Here is a 12,479-nt window from a genome sequence, read left to right on the forward strand (position 1 = left end):
TTTACTTTTTTCTTTAAATTTGGGGGACCCTTTACATATGTGCAAGGAACATAATAAATAATTAATGAATACAAAGATCTTAAACCATACAGAAAACCACATGCATGTTGCTGGTTTTGTTCAAATCAAATGTTTATCCAAAGCAACTCACAAGTCACAACTTGATTGGTTGTTTCATGCCCACTTGTTTTTTTTAAAATAATGTGCTTCCACCATATATAAACATCAATCAACTAAAACCACAAAAAACAAGTTAAAGAGTTTTATTTGCCATGGTACTTCAAAAACTTTGCCAATCCATCAAATTCCCTTCCAAGCTGGAAGATCACCACCTGAATTCGAAGGCCCTGTCGACGTCATCACGCAATTTTCGATCGAAAATATCGAATTTTGTGAGCCAAACCTCGTTTCTAAGCGAATCTGGATCGAATCATCTGTCGTTGGCCGGGATGTCCCAATGTTTTGAGCTGATACATGTTACCAGCAAGGCTTTAGCTAAGCTGGTGGTGGAAATAGACTACCCCATGAGTACATGGGGTGGCAGAGCCATTGAGAATTACCTCAACTTCACCTTAAACTTCCTACACTTGATAAATTGCATTACCTCCTCTGTTGCATACGTCAATGAAGCCAAGATTTCGGTTTTCCATGCCCTGAATCAGTTCAAAAATCCAACACATTCTGCGGCACAAAAATTCAAGAGAATCCCTTCAAGAAATCTGGGATTGGAGTTGAAAGAGGTAATGGGCTTATTTGTGACAGAGGGAGAAGCCATTCTCGGAGAAGGAATATGTGGTTCTTGAAGCTTTGACCGTGACAAAAATGATCGGATACTGGGCACTTGGTTTAATACTCTCTGGTTTGTGTAGTGATGCTAAACCTTACAAGGAACTAAGAAGAATTTCGGGGGGGTTCGAAGACTCCTCGATCAAAGGGCTGGACTTGAGGTTCGGTCAGATGATAGGATTGAAGTGTGTTGCAAAAGAGGTCGAAGAGTTGAATGATATGCTGGAGAGAGTCCCTGAGGCAATATCGGGTAAACGCTGGGATGAGGGAATCAAGAAGTTAAAGACGAGATTGGAAGTGGTGGAAAATCTGGTGCAGGACATAGAGAAACAAGCAAACAATCTGTTCTCTGAAGTCTTGGCGACCAGAAATCAACTGTTAGACCATTTTCGGCTCACAAAACAGAACATGTAGACTCGGAAAGATGGATCTGTCATTTTACAATACATCAAGTCATCCCCTGGATTAAATACATTAGGTGTGTGTAGATAATTGTTTGCAGTTACATCGGTAATAGAATATGTAAATGAACAGTGAATATGTAAATCTTGCGATAGTGGATGTTAGCTGTTAAATACATACGAAAACTCCAGTTCCTTGTTTTCAGTACACCGTTGTCATTTTCAAAGAAGTTTGCCAGAACCAAAGTTAAGAAAGCGTAAAGATTCGAGGGATGGCTCTAAACTTACTGGAATACGAATTTTACATAAATTTTCATGCGACAACATATCGCAGTCATTGTGTAATAAAAAAGACTGACGGTAGGATATTGTGATGAGGCAAACAAAACCGACAAGGAGAATTACCAGAAGTTTGAAAAACAGTGATAGAAATCACAATATAAAAATAAAACTAGAAAACCAAAATAGCACCACAAATGAACAAGCGTTATCCACCTGAGAAGTTCTTTGCATTTCCCTCAATAACCATTCAAATGAAGTAATGAAATAAGCTAAAAGACTAAAAGTTATGGACTTTTTAATCCAGTGAAAGAACCAGATTTGAATCGACATTGCTTGAAACATACAACGTGAGAATAAACGCAATCTGATAGAAATCATGCTTAAACAAAGTTTGCTCTGAATTTGTTTAATGTTAATACTAGATTACAGAATGACGGGAGATAACAGCCAGAAACTGATCATTGCAAGCCGACTGGAGCTCAAGAACTGCTGGAATGTGTTTCACCCTCAACTGCCCTCTTTTTACGAATAACACCAACAGGGGGCCTGGACAAGAGAGTGAGTGTGTTTAAGAACTGGCAATTTTATGAACTTTAATAAGACCTACATCGTCAGTACAGATGATCAAAAGGCTAAAACACTTAATGGTCTGTCTTGGTTTTGAATATGGTATGGTCTTCAATTTCAGAAGCACTCCATGAAGTTAAACATGAAAATATGAACTGGAGCATTTAACATGAAACCATGATCATTGCACGGTGTTGTACCCAAATCAGAAAATCAGAAAATCAGACAGAACATGGAGTTACAATCTTCATAAGCTTGCTCACGAGAGGATAAAGAAACAGAGATAACATATGCAGAACAAAATTATGGGAGCTTTAATCTGCTAACTTGACATACATAGACCCAGAAGTAGATAGCCAAAATGTGTGGTTATGTTCTTGTAGTCGCTCGCTGTTCATGGAACAAGAACGGAGCAGTTTTCTGTCCCCCGCATGGAGTAGTGCATGGAGAAGTAGTTGACCGGTTGTTTATGGATTCATTATAAATGACGCACAAGATGGAAAAGAAAAATAGATTATGGCTTCCTACTCTGATCCAAGTTAAATTTCAAATAGCAAAATGCTAGCAAAGAGAACAGATGAAACCCATGATTTACATTTTTCTACAACAAAACCTGCATCCAAGATATGGATAGATACTATTAAGTTTGGAATACAACTATCTCCTTTCCATGTACATAAGATGGTGGGGACGGATACAGCAGATTAAATCATTCCAACCTCACCAATAAAATCCATGAGAACATACACACTTTTGTGCAAACCTCATGGATCAAATTGTCCCCAAACAACATGTAACATATGCAATGACAAGGAAGAGTAGATGGAACTAAGAAAAAAACGTAAGAACTTAAAGGAAACACAATACCCTAATTGAAGGGTGGTGTCAGAGTCTTCATCTGCAAGACCATTGTCGCATGTAGTTTCAGGGCTTCTGGAACCATCTTTGATTGTTGAGTTGCTCTTTTCCATTAGTTCATACTGAACACAATGTGGTGATGGAAGATTGGTGGTCGAGAAAAAACCTTGAAACTCTTGAACCTACACTTCATATTAAGCCCAATTTTTTTTTGTGAAGCCGAGAAATGGTTTTTAGATATATATGCAGTGTCAAATGTCAAATCGAAATATTCATAGTATGCATGAATACTTGCCTGCCTACGTAAGGTCTCATTCTCCAATACGGCATTTCGTTCCTGCATAGAAAAGCTAATCATAGAAAAATTCCATTCAAATAAGTAAAGGAATGGATCCTTGTAGGGAAATTGTTGTGCATAAAATTATGTTCTCCCAAATCCGAATCCACTCAACAATATTGTGTAAGTGAGTCAAGCTACTCGTAAGTAGTTCCTGAGCATCTCGTTCAAAACTCGAGTAAATCATGTGCACCTCTATAAGCCACAAATGAGAACTTCAATTATTTTTTCCAAAAAGAAACATTTGTATCCCAGCAACTGATCTGACGGTAATTAAAGTTCTTTCACACACCTGTATCTTAGATTGTGCTAGTTGCTGCATTAATATTTGCTCCTGGAATTATAGAACATACATCATCGGACTCGAAATAAAAAAAAACAAAAAAAAAACACATCTCGATGGCAAAATATATCAAATTACTTTGTTTAATAATTCAGTAAATAAATTTTGAAAACTCATCTGCTTTATGTTTCGCGGCAATGCATACATCAATGGACTAATGATATATTCAGAACACAGATGTGAAGTATAATGGGATATCTCAAATTAAAATTAGTTTTAGAATTCACTATATATGCCTACCTTCCTCTCCTTCACGCAAAGCAGCCCCTCGTTCAGTTGTTCCTCAAGTTCCCGCAGTTCTTGTAAGCTGGCACCTGTGAGGTCTTTACCCAACAATTGCCTTCACATAACGGCCAACACAGGATTTAGTTTTCCAAATATTTCTACTGGATGTTTATTTTTATAATTTATTAAAGGAAATCATACAGTTGCTTTGATTTGAGCTTCAATATCTCCTCTTTGAGTACATCCACTTCCTTCTGTTCCTGCTTCTGGTTAAAAAAAATAAGGGAAAACATTTTGAACACTCCATTTTAAGTGTGCACTGCCATCCTTTTTTACTACATCACAATTATAGTACAACACTTCGTAGAAAAATATCATGTGTAACCTACAACCATGTCATAGGCTATTCATAAATCATTCAAAACCCCACAAAGATCTATCTCTTCTCCAAATTCATTAAACTAATCAACATCAGTTATAAAAAGCTTCAGACTTATAGTAGGTCCAATACAAAACTTCGAATTTTTGTTGGCTACGATAATCCGGCAGAAATTATATCTTGAAAGTATACTTTTCATACTTCAGAGTTATAGTAGCATACCTCTAGCTTGTACTCCAGTGCAGCAACCTGAGTAGAATCCAGGCACTTGTTATATCTTGAAAGTATACTTTTCATTCTGAAAACATATGCAACTCTTTAACACTTTATAATCAAGATACTTTCTTCTTCAAAAGAAAATATCAAAATACTTTATATGTATACATACACACACATAACCAAATACATTAACAAAAATAAAATATACAATTAAAGGCTAAGTCATTGAAACATGGCACACGGGTTATTGTAAAATTTAAAATATTTGAATTCCACAATTATATAACTTCTAGTAAAACGAAAGTTGCTTGTTCCTACAATGTATATCAGGCCAAGATAATATGTCTGATTCTCATGAATTCAAAATCGATATGATTATTGGGAGCATTCTTTGGAAACAATAATTGAGCTATTAGAAAAACAACTGAAATTTTATGTTGGAAATACTAACATGAAGTACGTGTGATATACGCAAAAAGCAATTATTATATAATAAAAATTAAAAAATTAGTTTTTCTAAAAAAATATTTTGAATCATTTTGTTATTTATTTGAGTTTAATATCTTGTCATATTAGACAAATAAATTAATTAAGACATTATATAACTTACTTTTAAAATTGTTTCCCAGATTAAAATTCAAACTATTGATTTTATATTATATAATAAATTATAATGAACATAATATATAAAACGAAATGAACTAAAACAAATTCGAAAAAAAAATTATATATCCAAACACAAAGTATAAAGCAGAATACCCTAAAAATTAACTAAATTATGGATTTTATCAATGCATAAATCATAATTTAAATAAGTGGAACACATTAAGGACAAATAATTATCAATTTAAAATACTTGTGACTAACTCATCAAAACAATATCAAAACTAATGAAATAGTAATATTGATAATAAAATATAATTCATAATATTCAATTTAAATAATATTTAACATCCTACGAAATTTTCGGTAGGCTGTCAAGATTGAGGAAAGGCATAAACGGATCGGTGCTATGAAGGAGGAAATGACATCCTTGAGAAAGAATGAAACATGGATTATTGTGGACAAACCACCAGGCCAAAATTTACTTAGATTGCAAATGGATTTTTAAGAAAAAGGAAGGGATCCCCAGCATTGAAGCAGAGAGGGCTCGTAGCAAAAGCCTTCACTCAAAGAGAAGGGGTTTACTATCAAATTTCAATGAAATATTTTCCCCGGCGGTCAAACAAACGTCCATAAGAACCATATTAGCATTGGTAACTCAACAGGATATGGACTTGGACCAAATGGACGTTAAGATAGCCTTCTTGCATGGTGACCTTCATGAGAAGATTTATATGAAGCCACCAAGTGGCTTTGAACAAGGAACCCCAAATCAAGTCTGCCTGTTGAAGAAATCACTATATGGTCTCACACAGTCCCCGAGGTAATGGTACCTGCGCTTCGATTAGTTTATGGAAAAGATAAGTTTCATTAGATCAAAGTATGGCACTTGTGTATACTATAGGAATAGTAAAACAGGAAGTCAAGTTTGTCTGATGCTATATGTGGATGATATGTTGTTGGCAAGCAAAGACAGACATGAAATAAATAAACTCAGAGGACAGTTAAGTGCAGAATTTGAAATGAAAGACATGGTTGCTTTAAGTAGGATTTTGGGATTTAGTTTAGACGCAACAGGACAGAAGGAACGGTGTTCTTGTCACAAGAATCATATATATCCAAAGTGTTGAGTAGATTTCGGATGACCAAGTCATTACCAGTAAATACTCCCCTTGCACAACACTTCAAACTTTCGGTTTCACAGGCTCCAAAAGACAATGGAGAGACAGAGTACATGACAGGGTTCCATACGCAAATACAATAGGAAGCATAATGTATTGTATGGTGTGCAGTAGACCAGATTTAGCCTATGCAATGAGTGTGACAAGCCGGTTTATGTTCAACCCAGGAAAGAAGCATTGACAAGTGTTGAAGTGGATACTAAGGTATATAAATGGAATTTGGAACACAGATATCAAATTCACAGCAAACTTAAGTGCATCAACAATGGTGAAAGGCTTTATGGATTCAGACAATGCTGGTTGTTTGTACATAAGGAAGTCATTATCGGGATATATATTTACAGCATTTGTGGAGCCATAAGTTGGAAAGCTAGTCTCCAAAAGGTAGTAGCTTTGTCATCAACCGAAGAAATAAAGGAAGGGATATGGATTCATGGTTTCATTGAGGACATGGGCGAAGTTCAGGAAGATATGGTAGTGCACTGCAATAATAAAAGTGGCATGCATATCCCTCATGAAAAATCCAATGTATCATCAGAGGTCAAAGGACATCGACCTTGGACTCCACTTCATAAGAGATGTCAAAGTGAAATGTGGGATTAAAATTGCGAAGGCGGCTACTGAAGACAACCCAGCTGATATGTTAACTAAAAGCCTACCAGTAACCAAGTTCACACATTGCCTAAACTTGGTTAAGGTGGTGAAAACTTAGTTGAGGGTCTTATTGCAGCCAACAGAAGAAAACAAAGGTTGAAGACATAACAGAACCAAGGTGGAGAAATGTCAAAGGTTGGCCCTGTTCATGGATACAAGGAGCACTGTAACTAAGAATTGGGGAAATCTAAAGGAGTTAGATTAAGTCTTGAATCACTTGGATAGATATTAGACAGAAAATAATTAGGAGGATAGCATATATATATCATGTATGACAAGTGACAGAAGGCTGAGACTAATTTTGTACTCTCTCATTCTTTCAAAAGTGATAGCGGGACTTTGTTTGGTTGGCTGCCGTGGATGTAGGTTCACATTGAACCGAACCACGTAAATCGGTCGTCTTCTATTTTTCTCAGATTGCATTTCATCTTTTGGAGTGCTCGTTGTGTGTGATTATTGATCTGTGAGTTTCTGCCATTTTGTCACACGCATTCAATTCAAAGTTTCTGAAATTACGTTGAGTGTTCTTGAGAGAGGTTGATCGAGTTCCGGGTAAATCTCACCACAATAATCAATAGTCGAGTTTTAGTGGAATCAGATGAACACAACCAATAAGTCGTGAAATTCCGATTACCACGTTTGTTGATTAAAAAAAATTAATAGAAATCAATGCAAAAAATTACATCTTTTGTCTAATTCTCACCGGTTCTTTTCCGTCTTAAAAAGAAACCAACACGAAAAGACAAGCCACCAAGTCCTATCCCATATACCATGAAAGATCAAGTTAAAGTCCAACATGATTCAGTTCGAGACGTCGTTGTAACAAAATCTTCCCTAACTAAAAAGAAAAGAAAGAACAAGCAATTTCCGCTCCAAAGCTAGATGCCGGGCCAAAATTGAATCAAACCGTAAGCGTGTGGCACAATAAACAGACGTACAAATCAATCTTTAAACTTCAAAACCTAAAGTACAAATAGATAACTTGATTTATATAAACTAAATTTACGCTGATCTTATTTTCAATTAAAAAATTTACAATATTTTATAATATAATCATTAAATTTGATAATATCCCTCGTTCCCATATTAAATGAAAAAAATCAACTCAAATCTATTGTTTTCGGAATTGAAGATCACCTCAACTAAAATCAAATCCAAGCAAGGCGAATCCAGAATCGAAGCAGACCATTTCAGAAGCAAAAACGAAAATCAATAAATCAAAACAATAAAACACACATGCAACCAAACGAATAAATCCCACCAGGGAAAAAAAAGAACATGGAAAAGAAGTGAAAGACATGCATACTCGGAGCTAGAGAACTCAAAGAGCCTCCCAGTGCTGGAGAAAATGATAACGGCGACATCAGCATCGCACAGAACCGCCAGTTCATGCGCCTTCTTCAAAAGCCCGGCCCTTCTCTTCGAGAAGGTCACTTGCCTGCTATTCGCATTCTCTATCTTCTTTATCTCGATCTTGCCCCGACCCATCTCCCCTCTCCGAAAACCCACCAAAAATCACAGACCAAAACTCTCGAAAGAACGACTCTTTCAATCTTAATCCCAGATCTCGCCCACAAGCTTCTTTCTTTGATCAAAGATGGGGTTGTTTTTTACTCGAAATGGAAAAGAAAATAGTGTAGAAAAAAGAGGAGAATACAGAGAGACGGGGAGAGAAGGCAGAGGTTTTGGTGAGTCCACAAATGGCATCGAATTGGGAAGCTCTTTTCTGCATGGCCTATACTTGTATGCATTTCAATGCATGACTGTTATTATTTCTTTTTATTGTACTTGTTCCCTCATTAAGGTAGGTCTTTCCTTTTATTGAAATTCTGAATTTTCACGCAGGTCCCACTTTCCACTTTTTAGTTTAATTTTAAATTTTAAATAAAATTATATCTTCTTGAATCGAAAATGATTTGAGTAAATCTTATATTTTATTCTCTTTCATATTTAAAATTCTAAAATAATATATTGTTAGATATTTATAGAAGATAAAGATGATGATAACACATTTCAAATGAGATACTTGCAAAGGAAGCAAACAATTTCCCACATTTGGCAAAGTTTTTAAAAGAAGAATTAATTTTTATTTATTTTTTTCTATTTTTATTTTTTTCATTTTCACTCATGTTTTACTCATTTACTGCTATATTTTGACTTTATTAGTTTCCAATTTTTAAGTTTTTACCATTCCATTAATCATTATAATGATAACAAAATTCAAATTTATCTTTGGATAGGTTTATACATGTGAATCTTTTATATAGATTCGAAAATTAATCTGCATTATCTCATCTTCTATTTCGAAAATTAAAATTCAACTGAATATATCTATCTATCTATCTATCTATTAAAGTTAAGAGTATTTTTTGCTAATTAAATTGTAATCGATTTAGTGAAATCTTATCAAATTTGACAGAAAATTTTGGGACAGGCTATAAATAATTGGCGATATCTTTAATGGAAGTTTCAAAAAATTATATTGATTCATCAAATCTTAATTATTAAAAATATCCAGCTCAAATCATTTTCTATTTATATATATGTGTGTGTATTATTGGCAATTATATTTACTATTTATAATAGTAATTGTAAAAGCACTTTCTATTATATTAATGGAACAATTCCACAAAATGTATCCAAAAAATTTCTACATATGGAAAACCCCTAATTAGCAAAATACAAACTGCAGAAATGGGTAATGGCAGGCTGCGTGTCATTGTCATTTCCATATCTTCTGAGTAGTGGTTTCGGCCACGACTCACCACTATGTTTTACTCATTTTAGTTCATTATTTAGTGTGCACGTATGACATACAACGGAACGTTTTTCACTTGGTAAAAGAATAGTGAGTAGATTTCTTGTGAGTAGATTTCTTGTGAGACGGACGGCCTCACGAATCTTTTTTTGTGAGACGAGTCAACCCTACCGATATTTACAATAAAAAGTAATACTCTAGCATAAAAAGTAATATTTTTCATGGATGACCCAAATAAGATATGACAAAAACTTGTGTGAGACGGTCTAATAGGTCGTATTTGTGAGACGGATCTCTTATTTGGATCATCCATGAAAAAATATTATTTTTTATGCTAAAAGTATTACTTTTTATTGTGAATATGGGTAAGCTTGACCCGTCTCACACATTAAGATCCGTGAGACGGTCTCATGTCATAAGATATATGTCTCATAAAATACGACTCGTGATATCGTCTCACACAAGATTTTGTCACGAATACCCGTGAGATCGTCTCACACAAGATTTTGTCACGAATTATAATCGGTGCTGACGAATGATTATTAAACTTTTTCCAGTTGGTAAAAAAATTTGTTATCAACCAATGATAACGATGCAATTCTAATTTTTTAAATCATAAAGAAGTATGTGTGTCTGGCATTATCCAATCTCTTTATTCATTATCAAACTAAAAACAAGAAAATTGATTCCTAGCCCAGACATGTACATTTACACAATTTCTGATCGACACAACTTGAGTTGACATGAAGGCTGGAGCAAGCTGCTATGCAATAATCTAAGCACTTTTTATCTGTGCAATATGGCCAATCAAGATCGTGATGCTCTTGCTTCTTCATGGATAAATCAGCATTTGCCAGGCTAGGATTCAGTACGAGAATACAAAGGATGACACATCCCAAAATCTTTGATTCCATGATGCTAGAAAATATTAATTAAAATATATAGGATGTGTGTGTGTGTGTGTGTAAATGAGACATATATAAATAAATTTATAGTGGGTGGTTGGAATAATTTTAATTTAAAGAGATTTGCCTTTAATTATTATAAGAGGAAAGAAGTTAAATTTTCTTGATTGTTGATATCAATTTGGGAAGGGTGAAAGAGATCTTCTGAATTATTATTTGGCAGTGAAATGGAAACGCAATAAGTGCAAGATCATTTAATATATATAAAGGAAAGTTTTGATTGTTTCTCTTATTTGAAATTAAAAAATGGTTGATTTCATCCTACATGCATGGGCACTACCCACATAATAAAATCAAGGGTCCAAATTTAGACACACATACACGGGGTTCACTAATTTTTTTAAAATCACATATGTGTGTGAATCTTGTTTATCCAATTCATATGGAGGCAGTGCATCCTTAGGTAACATCGACTTAAAATAACCAAATTCCCAATTAATCAGGTACTTTGATTTCGATATTTATAGATTAAATGATATAAAGATTTTCAAAAGAAGTTTTGAAACAAAAATATCAGTTTATCTTGTTATCTCAAATTGTGATCTAAAAATGTATATTTCAAAATAAATAAATAAAGTTTGTCTGTTGTACATGATAAGAGAAGATTAGTTTTTAATAATTTGTTTATCACTTGTTTGGTATGTATGATTAAGATTTTGATAGTCTCGTACAACTCGCACTCGGCCAGCAATATAAGCATTATTTATATTCTTCTTGTTGTTAGTTATATTATCAGTTAGGGGAGAAGATATGATGTTTGAGTAATTTAAATTTTCTTTTAATATCTGAAAGTTTAAAATATTTATAAATTTAGTAATATTTAAATATAATTTATAATTGGACTAATACACTAGTTTAATTATTATTAATCATATTTTAATTTTTATTATTATTATTATTATTAAACATTATTTAATATTCAAATTTGTATTACTATTTTAATTATCACAATAAATGCATATTTATGTTTTTATTTAATTTTAATTATTTTCTATTAATATTGATTGATTTTTTAATTAGTGAAATTTTAATAATGAATATAATATTTCAATTTTATTTATAATTTTTAAATAAATTAGTTCTAAAATTTTAATTACTTATTCAAACATTTTAAGAATATATTACTAATAATATATTTGATTATTACATTTTAGTAATTATAATATAATTAACAAAAATAATTAAGCAATTTAAAATCATATCAAACATCATATAATTTATCAATATATGTTATTTATCCTTACATTTCATTTTATAATCACTCTTATTATATATCATTTACTTATCATATCACATAAACCAAACGGTATCTAAATAAATACACGATTATTTCAATCCTTCTGTTATTAATAAATGGGTTTGCATTATGCTGATTGGGTCCATTCAAGAGCTGTTTTGAAAATATATTTTGCTAGGAAAATTTTCGATAGCGGCTATAATGTATAGTTTGGATTTCTATAAATTATAGAGATATTTCTATATGAACAAAACTATATATATATATATATTTTGTCATATAAATTCGTAAGAAAAATTAATTCCTAAGAGAAGGATAAGTAGAGATAGAAACTAAAATAAAATGAGTGGGTCTCATGTGAGACCGTCTCACGGATCTTAATCTGTGAGACGGGTCAACCCTACCCATATTCACAATAAAAAATAATATTCTCATAAAAAATAATATTTTTTTATGGATCATCCAAATTAAAGATCCGTCTCACAAATACGACCCGTGAGACCGTCTCACACAAGTTTTTGCCAAATAAAATATTCTAATTATGTTTCCAAAATAGTTAACCACGGCTGATTGAAGTAGAGTTACGGGAAAATAGCAAGAGAAAAAGGAATTGGGAAACATAAAAAGAAAGCATAAATCAAATGGGCAAAATCTTGTGTAAGACGGTCTCACGGGTCGTATTAG

The 12,479-nt window shown here is 33.2% G+C and overlaps 1 protein-coding gene across 2 annotated transcripts; it reads right to left on the bottom strand.

The window, feature by feature from the left end:
* Nucleotides 1–1,747: 1,747 nt before the first annotated feature.
* Nucleotides 1,748–8,581, bottom strand: LOC140826745 (agamous-like MADS-box protein AGL15). Of its 2 annotated transcripts, XM_073189243.1 has the most exons (8): nt 8,142–8,579; nt 4,401–4,476; nt 4,001–4,065; nt 3,815–3,914; nt 3,524–3,565; nt 3,190–3,231; nt 2,904–3,076; nt 1,748–2,015 (listed from the first exon to the last, which is right to left on the bottom strand). In XM_073189243.1, the coding sequence occupies exons 1-8, from the start codon at nt 8,321–8,323 to the stop codon at nt 1,949–1,951; spliced, it is 747 nt and encodes a 248-aa protein (XP_073045344.1). In that variant the 5' UTR covers nt 8,324–8,579; the 3' UTR covers nt 1,748–1,948. The 2 variants fall into 2 exon arrangements, with proteins under 2 accessions (XP_073045344.1, XP_073045345.1); XM_073189244.1 differs by lacking the exon at nt 3,524–3,565 and having other exon boundaries at nt 8,142–8,581.
* Nucleotides 8,582–12,479: the final 3,898 nt, after the last annotated feature.

This window comes from Primulina eburnea, chromosome 3 (genome assembly GCF_022965805.1).
Source record: "Primulina eburnea isolate SZY01 chromosome 3, ASM2296580v1, whole genome shotgun sequence".
In the NCBI taxonomy this organism is placed as follows: domain Eukaryota; kingdom Viridiplantae; phylum Streptophyta; class Magnoliopsida; order Lamiales; family Gesneriaceae; genus Primulina; species Primulina eburnea.

Coding starts and splice junctions, on each gene's coding strand:
- LOC140826745 (XM_073189243.1), bottom strand. CDS start 8,323: ATGGGTCGGGGCAAGATCGAGATAAAGAAGATAGAGAATGCGAATAGC. Junction 4,066..4,400: donor CACTGGAGTACAAGCTAGAG/GTATGCTACTAT, acceptor TTTTTTAACCAG/AAGCAGGAACAGAAGGAAGT. Junction 2,016..2,903: donor GACACCACCCTTCAATTAGG/GTATTGTGTTTC, acceptor TCTCTTGTCCAG/GCCCCCTGTTGGTGTTATTC.